At 39.5% G+C, this 21,381-nt stretch overlaps 1 protein-coding gene across 1 annotated transcript in view; it reads left to right on the top strand.

Moving 5' to 3' along the window:
• LOC126262623 (neuronal acetylcholine receptor subunit alpha-10-like) overlaps positions 1-16,595 on the top strand; it is a 129,724-nt gene extending 113,129 nt beyond the window's left edge. The window contains exon 9 of the mRNA XM_049959379.1: positions 16,090-16,595. Coding sequence (XP_049815336.1) covers positions 16,090-16,221 — 132 coding nt within the window. The 3' untranslated portion in view covers positions 16,222-16,595. The remainder of the gene's footprint in view (positions 1-16,089) is intronic.
• The last annotated feature ends 4,786 nt before the right edge of the window (positions 16,596-21,381 follow it).

Genomic DNA, 21,381 nt, shown 5'->3' with positions numbered 1-21,381 from the left:
TGCACAGATCTCACGATGAATATCGATCGCTTTTAGGCCTTTAGCACTAAGAAATCTTATAACAGCCCGTTCTTAACAGTCGGCGGGACTCACAGTTATCGGAGGCAATTTAAACACGGTACACAACGTAAACAAAGAAGAATCGGACTGTAATGGCGTCAGTGAGTAGATTAAGGTACAGGCTTTCATGTAAAAACAAAATTATTGAGATTTCGTAGTACGTCTTTTTTAAATTTCAAAACGGTACTTACTTAAAAACACGCCTCGTAGCTTTGTTGCCGCAAATACTCTGTTAAAAGTGCCTTAGGTAGGGCCAGCTGAATGTCCTCTGTTTCCGTGTTATATCGTGCGTTGACTTGCGGTTTCAGTCTTTCACGGAACGGTGCATTGGAGTGTGTTACTAGTGAGAGAAATGCATGAGGAAGGGACCGCATGTAGCGCTACTGTGGAAGGCGTGCTTAAAAGCCGCAAAGACTTTTGAAAACAATGTAAAATTGTCGTCTCGAACGTATTTAAGACGCATTTTACTGATCTGGTCAACAGTGAAAAACGGACCAATAACACAAATTTTGATCAAAGTTTCTTAAAATGAAAACAAAATTTTGTGGCATTTCCGAATCGACTATATTCCGTATCAACGGTTTAGTTACATCGGCAGAGTGTCTGCATGAAGGCAGATTCTCCGCCGGCCGCTGTGGCCGTGAGGTTCTAGGCGCTTCAGTCTGGAACCGCGCGATCACTACGGTCGCAGGTTCGAATCCTGCCTCGGGCATGGATGTGTGTGATGTCCTTAGGTTAGTCAGGTTTAAGTAGTTCTAAGTTCTGGGGGACTGATGACCTCAGATGTTAAGTCCCATAGTGCTCAGAGCCATTTGAACCATTTTTGATTTTCAAAGAAAGGGGTAGAAATGAAAATGTAAATAACGCAATTTGACGATTTTGACAAATAAGTAATGTACAGAAGTGTACATCTATACTGCGACAGAGGAGAGTATCGGACGGCTATAAAAATGCAGAGTTATCTCCGTGATAAAAATTAATTATTGTGGCTTAGAGACATCTGTTCTTTGACTTCCCCGCTCACTTGTTTTTTTTTAATTCAGAAAGTATAACGACGAACAAAATTTTTTAGTGGTCTGCAAAGACATTGCCGGCCGTGGTTGCCAAGCGGTTAAAGGCGCTACAGTCTGGAACCGCGCGACCGCTACGGTCGCAGGTTCGAATCCTGCCTCGGGCATGGATGTGTGTGATGTCCTTAGGTTAGTTAGGTTTAAGTAGTTCTAAGTTCTAGGGGACTGATGACCTTAGAAGTTAACTCCCATAGTGCTCAGAGCCATTTGAACCATTTTGCAAAGACATTTTTGCAGCAAGAACGACGTTTAGTGTAAAATGAAGTTACTGCTTGCTGAGTACAACAGTCTTTTAGTATACTTCGATAAAACTTGGGTTTTACAAAACCACAGGCGAAAATGTATCTTGCTCGACGTCAACGGAAATATTGGCCTGAAAGTGGCTACATTTACTTTTGTACAGAGCACATCGGAAATATGAACGATGGGTGAAGTGACGAAGGGTCAGTATGAGCAGCAAATAAATTTATGAGAGATAGGGAGTATTTTCGGTCCTACCCAGGCGTACTGTAGGAACTAAAATCCTGGTGGCAGCACGCTAGTATATGCGTGCTGTCGCGCACGGGGTCTGTCACAAATAAAATGCATTCATATGTGACATGATAATTACAATGTCTCAGATTTTACCAAAATTAATTCGATAGTATTCTTAGCAACTTTGTTGCTGGAAATCGTCCAACAGAACGCTAATTCATCACCGACAATCATCGTTACCATGCTGAACAGTTTACACTTCTTACGGTATTTTGTTTTCCATCTCGGACACCATTTAGTTTTTCTGATAAAATATGTATCACATGCATCTATAAACTTTGAGAATGTTCATATGCTATTTTCAGTTCAAATTGATTCTCTTTTTTCCAAAGGTTAAGTAAAAGAATTTTTTTTTTCAAAATTTATTGTAACGTTAATTTTAATTTTTTTCGTAGCATCTGGCAAGAATTTTATTTTGGAAACTACACCACCATATTCAATACCAAAAACAGAGATGTCTAATGTTTTTTCGAAATTTTTACTAACATTTGAAATAACCACTATTGGCATTGATGAAAGACGGTGAGATGATCTTGTGGTGCCTATTTTCGTGACGGTCGCTGTGGTAACATTTTCTTCGTTTCTTATTCCATTCACGGATGGCATGTGGGAAAGATGCCGGTACCCGTCTGTATGCACCCGAATTTCTCTAATTTTAGCGTCAAGATTATTAAGCGAAATGGAAGATGAACCTTTCTTGACTCGCTTAAACACCTGAGTTGTCTGACTTTTCTAAGTAATGCTCTTAGCGATGTAGATTGCCTCTCTTGTAGCGTCTGCCATAGCAGCTGTGAGCTGCTAAAACACTCTCTTGTTAACTAAACAAAAACATGATGAATCGCGCATATAACCTGTTAAGGACGCCGAATGACGTACGATAGTGAATATTTGGCCAAACGAAAGTTTTGTTATCTCTCTCTTTCGTATGTGAATTACCTTTCTGTAGCGGAACTAGCATTCGGAGTGGCTCTGCTGGGCTGAGACGTGTGCAGATTTCTAAAACTTATTTTCACTCAAAAAATCGAATCAGATATCACCCAGAAGGGATGTGCTTCCAGTTACCATTTACAAGTAAATTCATTATTTAAGTGATTACAACCACAAAAATCACAAGTAAAATATCAACACAAGCACCAATTCAGTCTCCAACAGCTATAGCTCAAGAACAAAAAATCAGTCTTTTAAGTTAATTTATTTTCAAGCAAGTAAAGCACTCACTTGCAGCTTGAACAATTGTCTCACGGACAGAGGATTAATGGCTTAATGGACTGACTTCAAATAATGTCAAACTCGCACCGATCTTTAAACTGTCACTAAAACTGAGCCAAGTCCGTCAGCAGTCTTTGGCAACTACAGCATAAAATACAAGAACCATTAACTGGTTTCATACTGTATTAGTTATTAGCAATCAAGGGAAGGGTGCTAAGGTATAATAACTATGTTTAAAGTAATAAACTACTTGTAGAACTCTATCTTCTGGCCAACATCAAATAACACACTGATTCAAAAAAACCTTGTACCCAATGTCAAACAGCGACTCAAATGGCCGGCCGCTGTGGCCGAGCGGTTCTACGCGCTTCAGTCTGGAATCGCGCTGCTGCTACGGTCGCAGGTTCGAATCCTGCCTGGGGCATGGATGTGTGTGATGTCCTTAGGTTAGTTAGGTTTAAGTAGTTCTAAGTCTAGGGGACTGATGACCTCAGATGTTAAGTCCCATAGTGCTTAGAGCCATTTGAACCATTTCGACTCAAATGCAGTTACAGAGATTTGTATGACCACTGGGTCTCGGTTAACTAAACAATTTACCGCAAATTCCAGTCCGCTAATTTATGCGGAAATAATCACCTTCACATTTAATCAGCAATCGAAGCAAAGTGGGGCCCTACGAGACACAAGGGGTGCTACGTTATGCAAAGTTTTCCATCGCACTGGAACTGAAGCAGATCGATCGTTGTTAACAAGTCCGGTAGCGATTCGGCGCGTGGCGGAAACCTTGAGACCCCGCTACCACTAAGGGCGATGTATACTGCAGAGATGTACAAATTGTCCTTCCAGCCTGCCTGCCCCTACCTCCGCCGCAGTCAAAAAGCAGATCAACCTGTCGCAGCGGAGACACAAGAATATATGTGCACCGCAGCGCAATGGTTAAAGCAGGCCAGCTTGGGTTTCCACAAGCGTGGTGATTTCCTAGGGACCGGTTCAGCCTGCTGAACCTCACGACCGATTGTGCTGTCAATCCAACGTGATTAGCCAGGAAAATGTTTGTGTAGGTAGCTTCACTGGAGTTCATTTATTATAGCAGTGGGAGCAGGAAAATGAACAAACCAAACGTAAAGGAGACTGTGGAGAAATTAAGAACTGGGGAATACACGTCAGTCATGAAACAGAGCCGATGTCCAGCAGGGGAAGAGTTTCCGGGTGTGTAAGAGGTAGCTTCTAATACATCGGTAGGTGCAAATTGTGTAAAAAGTTACTTATTCGGGAACCTCGAGCATGTTACGACATATTTGTAAGTTTGAGCGTCACTTTTCTCATTCCAGAAATATTCTGAAACAGGACAAAGACTTAGTGACTGACAAGCATGCAGAAATGTGTGCAATGGACTTCTGGCCATTTTGCAATATATAGGCTTTCTAAATTTAGGGCAAACATTGATTGAAATAGGAAAGAATGGCTCAGTGGATATTAAAAACCACGTTATGCTGGTGTGCAACGTAGTGTGAGGAAATTTCACTGTGAAAGAAGAGTTTCTTCATTCAGACATGTACTTTTTAGATTAACATAATATGAAAAACGAACTTGGTGTTTGCTAAAATGCATTTAGGGAATTTAGAATGAACTATTTTGGCCACATAGAATGAAGTCAGCGAACTCGCAATACCCCTTCTGGAAACAGTAATAAAAATTTATATAACTGGGTTCTAATTGGTTGGAACACACTAAGGTTAAAGAAAGGTGACTTCCAAAGCCTTACTTTAGTTGGCTTTGCAAAGTAATAGACATCTTCAAGTTCTTACGTAACTCGACTTTCAGAGATGGTTCTGCTTAATGCAGAAAACATGTGTTGGACACGGCCTGATGATGATTCGAACTGAGAATGGCCATTACTAACCGAAAGCGGGCGATGATGCAGTCTGTGGCTGGTTGGCATTGTTGGAATATTCGCTATTATACTGTTGGGCAGTTGGATGTGAACAGTGCGTAGCGTTGTGCAGTTGGAGGTGAGCCGCCAGCAGTGGTGAATGTGGGGACAGAGATGCCAGAGTTTTGAGATCGGCGATATGGACGTGTGTCCGTCAGAAAAAGGAAATTTATAAGACTGGATATCATATATGATGACTTTTGAACATTATTAAGGTAAATACATTGTTTGTTCTCTATCAAAGTCTTTCATTTGCTAACTATGTCTATCAATAGTTAGTGCCTTCCGTAGATAGAAACTTTTATTTAGCTGGCAGTATTGGCGCTCGCTGTATTGCAGTAGTTCGAGTAACGAAGATTTTTATGAGGTGAGTGATTCATGAAAAGTATAGGTTATTGTTAGTCAGGGCCATTCTTTTCTGGGGATTATTGAAAGTCAGATTGCATTGTGCTTTTAATATTGTGTCAAAATAAGTAAAGAGAGAAATGTCTTAGTACGTTCAGTTTTACTCAGATGTCTCTGTATCAAATGACGTAGAAGTTTATAAGCACACTCATTTATAATTTTTTAAGGGGACGTTTCAAAAGTTTGACGTTGGTTGTTTACTGTGTGAGTGAGAGTACGAACACGAAACAGTGAATCGGCTTTCGTGTGCAGTGTCGACATGATCTCTGATGAATCTATTTTAAGTGCTAAAAAAAAAAAAAAAGTACCACAACACGTTAAGAACTAGGGCCTCCCAGACGAGATCTGTTGATTGAGAAAGTGACGAAATCAATTAAGCATGACTACAACAAACTGTAAGGTGTCAGGCAAATCCAACACCTTTCATGGAAACCCTGACATGATAAGCAAATCCAGTAGTATGTCACATAGCTCCAAATAAATCGTGACATTAAATTAACCAAAGTAATACGAGTAACGAGTGAGCAAATGGAATACCACAGACTAACACAAGAATGCCTAAATGCATGTCATACCTTCCCACTGTGAGACAGACGCAGTTCCGAGGGGAGAAACGAGAACAGAAGCCGAGAGCAGAACCGTGTTAAGTTAGAAAGCCCTACAATAAGGGACGGATGGACACCCACGTCGCCAGCTAACCACCAGGACCACCCCCCAGCCCATGTTAAAAGCTAGAGCCCTCCAGAAGAACAGTATAGATCTTACGATAACACAAAAAGGGCCACACCAGCTGCAAGTTTTTAGCATGAGACTTTTTCTCGTCTCTGTTACGTTCCAAACTTTAAAAACATTGCCCCACCACGTAAAGTATAACGTTTCTCATTGGATAGACATAATTTTTGTAGGCGGAGCTTAAGGTTAACATTGAGACCCTAATTGGTCAGATGAAAACACGGCCAGATAGTTTTTTTTAAACCAACTTCGGTAAATGGTAGAAAGGAGAAGTTAGTTAGAAGTTGCTTCGGAGACGGCGAGGTAGGGACCGATGACCGTTGCAGTCTGGTCTCTTTAATCCCACAAACCAACGAACGGCGAGGTGAGCGGAGCTGTGCTGCCCGCTGCCCCCTGACGAACACCGACAAGGTAATGAACGCACGCGATGCCGCATAGCAGCGCATAAAGCTTCACTCAGAACTGCAGAAGTATCATCTGTTACACCCTCTTTTTGCGTAATACTAGTGTCGATCGTCAATTAAAGCTCATGGTGTTCACATTTGCCAATTGAAGTAAAAATCTGAAACGCGATGAGGGTTTTTCTGTTATATAGTTATTGAGAAGCCACATCAGCCACTGTAATTTACGACAAGTTGGATAAGTAATTAAAGATAATTGAGGGTCACTGTAGACCATTTTGATAGTTTTCTCTTTTGTGAAACTTAATTCAAACCTAGATTATAGATGTGATATGGCATAGGTCATCCTTCGATCCATTGTAGAACTTGGAAACCCATTCAGGGAATATTCGTTCACATTTTTGTTGAACGCAGTTGGTTTTTACCATTCTGTATTAAAACATTTCCTTTTATCAATAGTGCAATTTATAAACAATGTTTTGTGAGTAGAATAAAATTTCCAACGGTAAACTTAACTTCTTTTTCGACGTTATTTTACCAGCTAACTGAAAATAGGAAAGCCTTGAACCCCTTCGACTAAATTTAGTTAGTATTAAGATTCTTTTACAGGGAGTGCAGTGGAGCTGACGCTGAAATCATTAAGTATTTGGTTATATCATCGCTAGTCTCACTGAACTCTTCTGAATTCTACATGTCATGTGTGGTCTGGCGTCTCCTTACCAGCAACAGGTCCCAGGTTAAAACTAGTCAATTCCCTAAAAAACACGCTCAGAGCGTCGTTGCGCGAAAGTGGTAGGGAGACACGATATAGAACAAACAGACACCACGCAGAATGTTTGAAAATGGCGACCCTGCCAGGATGGTAAAATACCATGATTGAAGGTCGACCACATGCCTAACTAGGTCAGAAAAATATCCTGTTGAAAAATTACCGTAATAAAAAAATTTTTTTTGGACCTTATAAATAGTCGAAAACAGTAGCTGCAGCGATAGATAGTAAGAAAGTATACAATAGAGACTACAAAATAACAGAAAATAAGGGATTCGGAAAGATTAGCAATGGAAGATCGAGACCTTGACCGAACTGAGGTAGAGACCCAGCATGAAAATGGACAGAGAATAGAGGATAATGTACGTCAAGGCATAGGAAACATAAGTCAGCATACGACAAAGGAGCAGGAAAGTAGAGAGACAGTCGATGAGGATTCTAACTTGCGTCTTGAATACGTAGAACCCATAGTACAAGTAATCAGAGTTCCCTCACCACAGAGTACAAGAAATTCGAGCAGAAACGTGTCACCGCACAGATCAATGCAATCGGTTGCAAACCAACACTTGGGCGAAAACACAGAGCGTAGGACGTCGGAAGAAAACGCAATAGGACCCACCAATCTGGCAGAATTATTACAATTAATAACGGAAACCATGTCAAGACAAAATAAAGAAATTGCGAACCAAATTAAAATTCAGAATGCAGAAACGACGAACCAAATTGCAGAAATCACGAGACAAATGCGTGAGATTAAAGAACAAAACAAAAAAATTCAGTTACACCTAAGTCATATCGAAGACGAGGCAAAAGAATCTCGAGAAGTGATAGGAAACTTAATAACAGGTCACAATCAATTGAGAACAGACATTGACAAGGTACAAGTGGACGTACAAACATTGCGTAATGACATTCAGGACGAGATCAAAACATTACGTAACAACACCCAGGGAGAAGTCAAGAAACTAGAGAAACAGATAAACGTAATTACTAGACAAGCAGCAGGTACAGCGCGTGAAATTGTTGAAAACAGTGTGCTTCACAAACGTATCACAAAAGCAGCGCTGAAAAGATATGATAACCGCATAGTCAAAATAGAAGCGCAAACGAAGCAACAATTTCAGAAATTGCGAACAGAGTTGTTGCAAACCATTGAAGAGCGTAGTGAACAGGATCGAACAAGCACAGAGTCTGCAATCACATCCGTATCTGTAACAGCACCGGAAAAACAAGCAATTAACGAAGATATTACACATTTGCGATTCCAATCACAGGCGGAAAGTAACATACGTGAAATCAGACAGCCTGCACAGCAACAAACACGTTTCGAAATGCTTGATGAACAAATGGCATCAGAAACACATGCGGAACCACAAATGTATGTTTCAAGACAGTTTGGATCGTGCAATGAAGCAGCAAAGTTAGCCAGACAAGATACCGAACCAATACCTGACAATGGAAAGCCAGGTCGCGAAGAGTAAAGTGCAATGCATTCAGCTACACGTTCACAACCGATGGAAGAAAATTATTGCGTACCACTCCAACGATACTACGCAAGGGTAGGCGAAAGTTACAGTGGACAATATCCAATGGATCTACCACAACCGGAAAGAAAGACGGGAGAAATGATCAGAAATAAAAGTGGCGAAGAATCGCGAATTTCATATGGAACTATGACGAAGTACGACAACGAACATTTCCTCACAGTCAGAAAATTTCAACACTTTCGAGAAGGAAACTCATTACATCCACGAACTTTTATTGATCAATTCCGAGTAGGATCACCAGAACACTGGACGCTAGCACACAAATTAGACTTTATATGTGCACACATGTCAGGAACAGTCGCAGAAACCACGCAGAACGTTGCAGCGACATACCGATCGTACGAAGATTTCAGAGAGAAGTTTCTCTCACGATATTGGTCCAGCGAAGCACAGAACAGAGTGAAGTACGAATTATTACAGAACCCATATTTTGAAAATTCAGGAGAGAAGAGTCCCGTGAAATTTTTCGAATTAATGGCAAAGAAAAATCAATGCCTAGATGTACCATACAGTGACGGAGAGTTGATTAAATTATGCGCGATGAAGCTACCATTGAAATACCAGCAATCATTAGTAGGTCGCGGAGGCAATGACGTCGAAGCATTTAAAGGTATTCTAAGGGAACTAGAGTTCATATTTTCGGAAGATGACGCAAGAAAAAGACGAAGCGCACGTGAAAACGAAAGCAAAAAGCAGTGGAATCCACAAGACACAGTACGAAGAAACAATAATTACGAACCATGTGATAACTTCGCACCAAGAAACGACAATAGATTTCAACAAAGAACCGGTTATGGATTTAGAAGAGAATATGGCAATAACTATAATTCACCCAGGAACGGCAACAACTATTAGAGAGGGAATAACGACAGCCGGAACGGGTACTGGAGAACCAATAGACCGACAAATTATCAACAAAGAATCCACTATCAACAAGCTGAACAAGAAAAGAAAATACAGGTAGAAGAGGTGGATGTAAGACCACCAAACCCCGATAAACGTTCGAATTGACAGCTAAGCGCCCATGCCAAAGAGAATGACGCACCGACCCACGACGATTGCAGCACCTTGAACAGAGAAGTAAAAAATCTTATCACGAGAAGAGAAGAAGGAAGAAACAAATCCGCAGGGACCAGATGAAAACGAAGACAAGAAAATAACAATATCGTGTTGGGACGAAATTAATTGGGAGAATACTGACGAGGAAGATGAATTACCAGAGGCATGCACAACGAATGTAGGAGGAAAGGACGAAGTAATGACTATTGCAGAGCTATTTGAGATGGAAACCAGGGAAAGCGAATTCAATGAGGATAATGCGCAGTCGACAGAAGTTGAAAATAAGTTACGAGTGGGCACACAACCCAACGTATATAATGAAGGAAGTTATGAAGCGATAATTAGAGCATTTAGATGCGATTATGTGGAAGTAGCGACGAAGAAGGAGAAGATAGACGAGGATGAGGAAAAAGTAGAGGATGTTGAAGAAAGCGTAAATGAAGGAAGAAATAGTGAAGAGCAAATAAAAGAGAGAGAAGTACCAGTCGAAGCTTATCCTACAGAAAGTTCGAATTCACAAGGGAAATTCCTAAAAAGACTCATGTATGATTCAGTGGAGGATTCGTTGATGCAAGAAGAAGAAGAACAGAACCAACCCTTTCAAATTCAACCAATTGTGAAGGCCATGGTAAAGCATATCCCAGTCAATATTGTAATTGATAGCGGAAGTGAACTGACTGCGATCTCAGAAAATTTATTCATGCAGTGTAATGCCAATGAGGAATTGCCAGTTCTGAAAACATGTAAGATTAAAGTAAGAGGTCCTATTAGAAACAATGCTGCGGAAGTTACGAGACAAACAAGATTAACTCTTTCGTGCCAAGGTCAAAAGATCGAAGCCAACTTCGTGATTATACCTAAACTAACTGTAGATTTGATTATAGGTGCAGATTTTTTAAATGAGAGACGAGCGACAATAGATATGGGGAAAGGTAGCGTAACATTCGGGAATGTCACACTTCTCTTTGAGCAAAAGCTAAAATTAGAAGAAATACCAGTTATAAACAAACAATTAAGAATGATGCGAGATAAAGAGGATTAAGAATTAGAATGGTATGCACAAAAGGGGGAGTCGCCTCAACTCATGTTAGAAGTCCATAAAGAAATCGACGAAAAACTGCAATAAGTTCAAGGTATTTCGGAACACAGTAAAAGAGAATTAGAGGGTATTTTACGAGATAAAGCAGATGTATTTTTACCTAAGACTGGCAGTATTAAACACTTTCAGTACAAGTTTGAAGATTAATTTTATTACTGGTAAATAATCAGCACAATATTTCAAAATTATGTTGCAGATAAGATCGTCAGGAGAAAGAAGAATGAAGAGAGAGGAAGGTGGGAAAAAGAAAGTAGTTTCAATAAAAACAAAAACAAAAATAACACCAATAGTACCATAGATTAAGGTGAAGGGATAAAGTGTAGATAGTCTAACAGCATGAAATACTAAAATGCTATACACCACGACACTACACAAAAAATAAAAAAAACGAATTTGAGGATTTTTTTAGAAGTTAAGATTCAAAATATCTTAGAATTGTAACATGGAAAGGGCACCGAAATTTGTAAAACTTTTAAGAAGGCGTAAAACAATGTAGGTACTAGACATACGTTAAATGATTATAAGTAAAACTTTTTGTAAGAACCATTCTAAAAACTCCAGCAAGGACGAGATGCAACGACCCACAAGTTGCAACGTGAGAAGTATCAAGAAAGATAAGGATGTAATTAGCAAGACACGATTCCTAGAAGGCAGAAGCGTTGAGAGAAGGGAAAGGACAGTGAGACCAACAAAGGGTGCTTGTAAATCTACTGCTGAAGGGACCGGTGCAGGGACTGACAAGCAAACACCGAACGCCAGAAGGGTCTCTGAGCACCCCCACTCAGCGGAGCGAGCAAAAAACAAAAAACGGCCCGACGAGAAGACCGCTTGGGCAAGACGCCACTGGCAAAAAAATATGTGTAAAAGTCACACTACCGCTATTAAACAGCACGCTGATGCACGAAACTGAAGAAAACGTCCACAAAGTAGAAATGACATGTCCAAACCATTTATCAAACTGTTACTAGGAGGAGAACTTCAAAGCGGCTAGTTATCAATAAATATTTCCATATCCTGCCCAGAGAAGAACCAAGAATGAAGTAAGAAGCAGAGAAAAAGCAGGAAGAACAGAAGTTGAAGATTCGCAAGATTGAGACCAAGAAAGAAGATGGGTGAAGAATAGACGACATACCTTCCCAAATCCCTATCCTATTGTAAACTAGTCGTCTGTGAAGTATTACAACGAAAAACGACCGCTTTCAGCGACACATAACGATGACTTTTACACATACAAAGCCAGCAAACCACAAGATCCTGCACTCACAGCTCCATTTCATTATGGGACCTCAACAGCAACACACACTTGCAAAGCCAACAAGGAACGACGAACAAAGCTGTACATCAAATACTTGCCCACATCCATCTCGCTCAAGTCCATCACCTTCGCACAAAAACATTCGCCAACCTCATGCTTAAACATTCTTAGGATTGTGTGAATGTGTGAAATCAAATTATGTGATGTAGGAATTGTGCAAAAGAAATGTGCGAAAAACTAAATAAGTTAAGCACACCAGACAGCTAATAAACTACAAAATAACAGTCATTGACTATGGACTTAAATGAAAAAAAAGATTATCGACAAAAATAAGTCATTAGTTCTGAAATGGACAGTATATAAAGAACAAAAGTAAGGCATAATAAACACTAAAACTATATGCCACTTATTTTCTCCTCATAAAAATAAAAGAATAACTATATTTTACTTATTTTCTTCTTATAAAAACAAAGAATAAAAAATTATCTTGTTGGATGTTTTCCCTTATTTTAACATTTGTACAATTTGTTAGGATAATGTCTCAATACTTGTGTATGTATATTTCTTTTTCAAAGCAATTCTTGGAAATAATTGTTATTTGTTAGTGTAACAATGTCGAAATGAGTGTCTAGAAACAAAAATATTTTACTTGTACATGATATTTAGAAAATGTGTTAGGAATAGTTTTTACTTAATTACTACATTTATAAAAAAAAATATATTTCTAAGAAAATCGATATGAAAGACTCCTCACTTTCGATAACAAACTTCTTAGAATACAAACTTCACACTTACATAAAGAAAGAAAATAATTAAAAATTAATAATAGCATAAAAATATTCTTCTCTTGTAATTTTTAATTATAATGTGGAAGAATATAAAAATTTAAATTAGTAATACAAACTAGCATAGAACAGAATAACGTGGCTGAACAGTAGGCAACAAAATTTAGACAACAGAATAATTTTTGACTGACTTAGACAACGATTCAATCATTGCCTAACTTCAATACAAAAATTAAGTTCGAAGGGTGGTGATATGTAAGGTGTCAGGCAAATCCAATACGTTCCATGAAAACCCTGACATGATAAGCAAATCCAGTAGTATGTGACATAGCTCCGAATAAATCGTGACATTAAATTAACCAAAGTAATATGAGTAACGAGTGAGCAAATGGAATACCACAGACTAACACAAGAATGCCTAAATGCATGTCATACCTTCCCACTGTGAGACAGACGCAGTTCCGAGGGGAGAAACGAGAACAGAAGCGGAGAGCAGAACCGTGTTAAGTTAGAATGCCCTACAATAAGGGACGGATGGACACCCACGTCGCCAGCTAACCGCTAGGACCACACCACCCGCAAGTTTTAGCGTAAGACTTTTTCGCGTCTCTGTTACGTTAGGACCACCCTCCAGCCCATGTCAAAAGCTAGAGCCCTCCAGAAGAACAGTATAGATCTTACGATAACACAAAAAGGGCCACATCACCCGCAAGTTTTTAGCGTGAGACTTTTTCGCGTCTCTGTTACATCAGGACCACCCCAGCCCATGTTAAAAGATAGAGCCCTCCAGAAGAACGGTATAGATCGTACGATAACGCTAAAAGGACCACACCAGCTGCAAGTTTTACCGTGAGACTTTTTCGCGTCTCTGTTACGTTGCAAACTTTAAAAACATTGCCCCACCACGAAAAGTATAACGTTTCTCATTGGATAGACAGAATGTTTGTAGGTGGAGCTTAAGGTTAACATTGAGACCCTGATTGGTCAGATGAAAACACAGCCAGATAGTTTTTTTTTAAACCAACTTCGGTAAATGGTAGTAAGGAGAAGTTAGGTAGAAGTTGCTTCGGAGACGGCGAGGTGAGCGGAGCTGTGCTGCTCGCCGCCCCCTGACGAACACCGACAAGGTAATGAACGCACGCGATGCCGCATAGCAGTGCATAAAGCTTCTCTCAGAACTGCAGAAGTCTCATCTGTTACATCCCCTTTTTGCGTAATACTAGTGTCGATCGTCAATTAAAGCTCATGGTGTTCACATTTGCCACTTGAAGTAAAAATCTGAAACGCAATAATTTTTCTGTTATTTAGTTATTGAGAAGCCACATCAGCCACTGTAATTTACGACAAGTTAGATAAGTAATTAAAGATAATTGAGGGTCACTGTAGACCATTTTGATAGTTTTCTCTTTTGTGAAACTTAATTTCAACCTAGTTTATAAATGTAATATGGCATAGGTCATCCTTCGATCCATTGTAGAACTTGGAAAACCATTCAGGGAATATTCGTTCACATTTTTGTTGAACGCAGTTGGTTTTTACCATCCTGTATTAAAACGTTTCCTTTTATCAATAGTGCAATTTATAAACAATGTTTTGTGAGTAGAATAAAATTTCCAATGGTAAACTTATCTGCTTTTTCGACGTTATTTTACCAGCTAACTAAAAATAGGAAAGCCTTGAACCCCTTCGACTAAATTTAGTTAGTATTAAGATTCTTTTACAGGGAGTGCAGTGGAGCTGACGCTGAAATCATTAAGTATTTGATTATATCATCGCTAGTCTCACTGAACTCTTCTGAATTCTACATGTCATGTGTGGTCTGGCGTCTCCTTACCAGCAACAGGTCCCAGGTTCAAACTAGTCAATTCCCTAAAAAAACACGCTCAGAGCGTCGTTGCGCGAAAGTGGTAGGGAGACACGATATAGAACAAACAGACACCACGCAGAATGTTAGAAAACGTTTAACAAAAAAGTGTACAGTAAGCAGAAGTGGCTATGTGGGTGCAAAGTAAGAAATGCACTAATTGTTTTTCGTGTCTGATTGTCAGCCCAGCAAATTAATTCATGGACTAATACAGGTGTTACGGACCTTGTACATTTCTTTGAAAAAATAAACAAGCGTGATAACTTTCACATACACAAAAATGCGAACATTGAATTCTCTGTGCTTGGTAAAGTGAACAATACCCAGCTCGACAGTGTACGCAGGGAGTCAGTGAGGAAACATAACGAGCAAGTGGAGTAGCCTTACCCTCTCCAGGTTAATAGTCCGCGTAAAATTTCGCGAGGCGTTTGAGTTAACGTTACGTAGTCGCTATGAAAGGAAACATTCAGAATATCAGGGAATGTTTCGTAGGCTTGGAAAATTTAATAAGTGCTATTGACAGCTCAATGAAGGAACACTTGGAGGGTGCGCTGGGACCGTTGAAGCGTAGGATAGAGAGCCAGGAAGGCGGTGTCATCAGCATACTTGAGAAGGTGGACAGGTGGGGGTGGCTTGGGCATATCAGCTGCATACAAGAAATAAAGGAGAGGGGAGAGGACACAGCCCTGGGGAACAACAGCAGTGGGATAAAAGATACGGGAGTTATTGTTGTGGAGGGTGACATAGGAAGGACGGCGTGAGAGGAAGGAAGCGACCAGATGGACAAAATTGATCAGCAGGGCGTAGGTTTGGAGTTTAAATAGGAGACCATACACGGTCAGAGGCATTTTGGAGGTCGAGGGAAACAAAGATGGCGGAGTTACGGGAGTTAAGCTGGAGGGAGAGAAGGTGAAGGAGGTTAAGGAGTCGGAAGGAGGTTCGGAAGCCACACTGGGTAAGGGGGAGGAGGTGGTGTTGATTAAAGTGCTGATGGATACGGCGGGAGACGATGGATTCGAAGACCTTACTGAAGATGGAGGTGAGGCAGATGGGACGATAGGAAGAGGCGACGGGGGGGGGTTTGTTGGGTTTGAGGAATAAGAGGATGTGGGAAGTCTTCCACAGGTACATCTCCGCCAATGCACTGTACTTTTATACCTTGCGAACGTGACACTACCGTCATCTGTGTATCGCTATCCCTTGACTTTCGTCACCTCAGTATATGCTCCAGTGCTTTGCTGAACCAGTCCAAAGTCGTTACAGCACCACGATTTCGGTAGTGGGACTGTGACTTTTTAGTGATGACTACCCTTATGTGTCAGCAGTAATGAACAATTTTAAGAGAATGGGACTCCGTCTGCTGGCAGGAGGAGAGCGGCGGGCGGCGGCAGTCGCGCGGCTCGGCAGTGTGGCGGCAGCTGTCGTCGCTGGTGGACCGCTGCTGCTTCTGCGCCTATTGCTTCACCTGCCTCGCGCTGCTGGTCGCTCTGGTGCCCTAGCGGACTCCGGGCGCGGCCGGCGTCTTTCCACCCGTCGCCTCTCCGCTCCAGCAGTGAACACGGCCGTCCAACACTGCGGCAATAACCACTGCCGTGTATCTGCTGTTACTAAAACTACAATAAAGAATACAAAATGCGTATATCGCATATTCATTCAGCTTCATAGCAACGGCTGAGAAACAGAGTGGTGTAAGTCAGACTAGCTACTTAATCAATAATGAAGGTTTTACGTTTGACACTATTGAACAGTACGTGAACCACGGAGAGTAACTTAATTGGAAGTTTTTTAATGCTAAATTTACCTTTTAAATTAAACAAGAACACTATATTGTAATAGTCGTGTTTTGTATGTATTTGCTTTTCGGGAAATACAGAGCTACACCTTTGTCCAGTAAAAAATTGACAAGGTTTCGTATTAAAATAAAGACATAATTTTCAAAATGTATTTACGTTTAATTTCCTTTTTTTTAATCAGCCTTCTGACTGGTTTGATGCAGCCTGCCACAAATTCCTCTCCTCTGCCAACCTCTTCATCTCAGAGAACCACTTGCAACCTAAGTCCTCAATTATTTGCTGAATGTATTCAAATCTCTGTCTTCCTCTACAGTTTTTGACCTCTGAAGCTACCTCTGGTACCATGGAAGCCATTCCCTGTTATCTTAACACATGTCCTATCATCCAGTCACTTCTCCTTTTCAGTGTTTTCCTCATACACTTTTCCTCTCCGATTCTGTGAAGAGCCTCCTCACTCCATACCTTATCAGTTCACCTAATTTACAACATTCGTCTATAGCAACACGTCTCAAAAGCTTCGATACTCTTCTGTTCCGGTTTTTCCGCAGGCCATGTTTCACAACCATACGAAGTTGTGTTCCAAATGCACATTGTCAGAAATTCCTTCCTCAGATTAAGGCCTATGTTTAATACATACTAGACTTCTCTTGCTCAGGAATGGCCTTTTTGCAAATGCTATTCTGCTTTTGATTTCTCCCTTGCTCTGTCCGTAATTGATTATTTTGCTGCGTAGGTAGCAGAATTCCTTTAACTTCATCCACTTCGTCCTAATGTTCAGTTTCTCGCTGTTCTCATTTTTCCTACTTATCATTATTTTCCTCTTTCTTCGATTTACTCTCAGTTCACATTCTGTACTCTTTAGGCTGTTCATTCTATTCAGCAGATCATGTAACTCTTCTTCACTTTCACTCAGGATGGCAATGTCATCAGTGAATCGTACCATTGATATACTTTCACCTTGAAATCTAATTTCACTAGTGAACCATTCTTTTATTTTTGTTACTGCTTCTTAGATGTATAGATTGGACAGAAGGGGCGATAAACTACATCTCTGTTTTATACCCTTTTTAATCTGAGCACTTCGTTCTTGGTCGTCCACTCTTCTTATCCCCTCGTCGCTCTAGTACATATTATATATTACTCGTCTCTACCTATAACTTACCTCTATTTTTGTCAGAATTTGGAACATCTTGCACCATTTTACATTGTCGAACCCTTTTGGCAGGTAGACAAATCCTATGAATGGGTCGATTTTTATTTAGCCTTGTTTCATTATCAACTGCGATGTCAGAATTGTCTCTCTGGTGACTTTAGCCAAAGTGATCGTCATCTAACACATCATCAGTTTTCTTTTATATTTTGTTTTATGAGTAATTTCAAATTTATCCTTCACTCTACTCAGAGATCGCATCAGGAGGTGGTATGACGTCTTTGCATTCTCATTTCTTCTTACTTTGTCCGCCTGCTTAGCTGGGTGGTAACGCGCTCGTCTCCCACGCAAGCAGGCGCTGATTCGATTTCCGGTGGACTGGGAGATTTTCTCCTCTCGAGGTCTGTGGTTGTAATTTCCTCATCATCAATTCATCCTCATCACCTGCGCGCAAGTTGTCCAGTGTGGCCCCGACTGAAGTAAGACTTACACTTGGTGGCCAAACTTCCATGATGGGGCCTCCCGGCCAACGATGCCATATGTCATTTCCTAAAAATGCATGATGCACTGGGGAGGAAGTATTTTAGCAAATACAATAAGTCCCTTTTCTTAACGGACTTAGCTTGTGGACCAGTTGTAAAGTTTCTATTGTTCCGTCAGAGCTATGCTACGAGGTCGACCCCATTTAGCAGATTTTACATCAAGCTCTTCAAACGACTTGTTTACTTGTACAGGATAGAATTTCCTTTGCCTTCATTTACATTTTTTTAAATTTTGTTCCTGTTTTTGTCTAGTTTTCACATTCAGAAACTTGTTACCTTCCGTTCTTACTAATAAGATTTTTTTTTTCTTGCAGTTAATTTTATTCTGTACCAATCACCAAAGATGAAGAAAGTTTTGATTTCGAGCTGTTTGCTCTATGTGACTAAAGTCAGCATCTTGAGGCAGATACAAGAGCCGTGAATTTATGAAATTTAGATCAGTTATGAATACACTTGTTCCTTGTGTCGATTTCACTAGAGTTAAAGCTATATTAATTTTACCTCTTTTTCCGCCTCAAATGCCACTGAAAATCATTATGTGTTTAGGGGGTTTGTGTTTTATGTGCTTGGTTAGACAAACGGAGATTTCTGGTGACTGCTATTTGCTATGGTCTCATGCAATACGTACATGATCCTAAATTTTTCCCCGTTTAATGTACCCCCAGATTGTAACAGCACATGTTTCTACTGTAGTATGCCTCAGGCACTGTCAGTTTAGGAAACTGGAGGGCTTTCTTTAAATCAAAAGTTAAGGTGGATACATCTTCATTTTGTTTTGCCAATGAGGATTTTACGCCTCATCTGCTTCACTGTCATCACTACTACAAATTACACCACACATTTCACCACTGTTGCTACCCATGATGCTAGTGTGTATGTTATCTGAATTGTAATAGAAGCTTACTAACACGATGGTGGAAATCAGCCTCACTTCACTATGAATCGCAAGGCATTTGACGTTTTGTTGAATGCTGCTAACTAGTGACTAAAAATGTAACTTCGGCTTACACCACTGTGTTCAGTAACAAATTGGTTATGCTAGATTCTGGAGAGCTGGATGTCTCAAAACTGCAAAATTTAGAATTACACTGCTCTGTTTCTCAGCCATCCATGTATACTACCACACACTCACTCATGTAAGTATTTAGCCTAGTGTCTTTTCAGATCGTAGCTCGCTCTACATTGATAATCCATTGATTACATAAATGTTGCATATTTCTTTATGTGGTGCTACAGAATAATGCTGAAGATTAGATGGATAGATCACATAACTAATGAGGAGGTACTGAATATAATGCTATTGAGTTTCAGGAGTTTCAGTTTCATCCAAAATTACATCAAAGGACTAGATCAAGGCCAAAACGAGTACCTAATATAAATTAATTTTACAGACTCCATGATGATTTTATTGAAAAAGCTTGACCACCAAAACAAGAAAAAATGACGAGGCTAGATCAAATTTATCCATTTAGTAGCAAACTATTTCAGCAAGAAAAAGAGACTGAGCCATCTAAAGAGCATTTATTTGAGATGAAAGAAATTAGATCGAGATTTAATGAAAAATTTAATGCCTAGTCTGTGGACTAATAAATCGTTTTTAGTGATGCCAATATTTTCGAGCTCAGTACTGTCACTGATAAAACAGATTATATAACGCAAGCATTCAATTCTATGATTGATGTAGCCAAAAAGAGAACTAACTTGATTATAACAACCAACAATCCAAAAATGATTTATCCAATTTCCACTTTATGCAAAGCATCAGATAATAATCGAGAATCTGTTCAAGTTTTATGCATTTGAAATGAGAGATATTTTAACATCTGATGAGACTATTGATATAGCAGATACCTCATTTAATATTCATATGATAACAGTTCCTAGAGGTGTCCAAGGTAAAAAGATAACAAATGTAGCTGAAGACAAAAAGATTAAGAGATACATCACAAGAATTAAAAATGATGATAATCTGTGCTGTCCAAGAGCAGTAATTGTTCCATTAACATATCATACAAATAATATTTTGGGTAGAGAACTAACTCTGAACGATATTAAGAAAATTACAGAAGGATATAATTAAAAATTACAAAATGAGCTAACTGACATATTATGTAATCAGTTGGGTACATACAGTGAAGAAGGGTTTACTCTGGATGACATTAAAATGTTGAAATATTCAAATAAATGTTGTATGTGCTGAGAATTTCAATTCTGTTATCTATAGTGGTCCTGGGAAAGAAATAAAAGTGTATCTCTATAAAGATCACAACCATTTTGATGTAATTAACAGTATAGTAGCTTTCCTAGGATATGTATATTTCTATAATAAATGTAACAAACCATATAACAAGATGAATGCAGATGTAAAACAGGAGAAAAAGTTTGCATATTATGCAAAAGGGCAGAACACGTACGTGTAGAAAACAAGATTTATTGTGAACAGTGCAACTGATACTGTTATAATGAAGAATGCTGAAAAAATCACCAAGAAGTTTGTGATACAGCTTACAAGTCTGAAGGATGCAAAAAGATTTGCTCGAGATCTAAAGAACGTAAATGTGGTTTTGAACTTTGCAGGAATTGTAAACAAGTAATTAAAACTGAAAATCATAAATGTTACATGAAATACAAATTTCAAAAATGAGGTAGCTGTGAAAGAAAATTTGATGAGGATTTTATAGTGCAAGGTTGCCCAAATTTTAATAAAGAAGGTTGCTATGTTAATGGAGAATTCAAAGATTTTTATGTTTACCAGTACTTCGAATGTCACTGGTAAACAGTTTAAATGCTGTGAAGATGGAGTCCCTAGGAGAGTGAATTGTACCTATACTGAGAGATACATGTGGTTTGACTCTGATGCAACTCAAGAAACTGGAATACATATTCCAAATCTCCTAATTGTTCACAACTTTAATGGAGATACTCTTTACAAATTTAAGACAAATGATGAATTCTGTCATTGCATGATATCTGAAAAAAGAAACAGTTATTACACATGTGTAGCTCACTATGCAAAAGTTTATGATTCCCAATTTATATTGAATTACTGTGTTGAAAATACAATAAAGCCGTATACAATCTACACAGGAACAAAACTGATGTTATTCAAGATCAAACAGTTAGGCCTAAAAATTATAGACAACAGCAAATTAGTCCAAGGGCCACTTAGTAGCT

The sequence above is a fragment of the Schistocerca nitens genome, chromosome 6 (assembly GCF_023898315.1).
Source record: "Schistocerca nitens isolate TAMUIC-IGC-003100 chromosome 6, iqSchNite1.1, whole genome shotgun sequence".
NCBI classification, from domain to species: domain Eukaryota; kingdom Metazoa; phylum Arthropoda; class Insecta; order Orthoptera; family Acrididae; genus Schistocerca; species Schistocerca nitens.
This window is presented reverse-complemented; position numbering and strand designations above follow the sequence as displayed.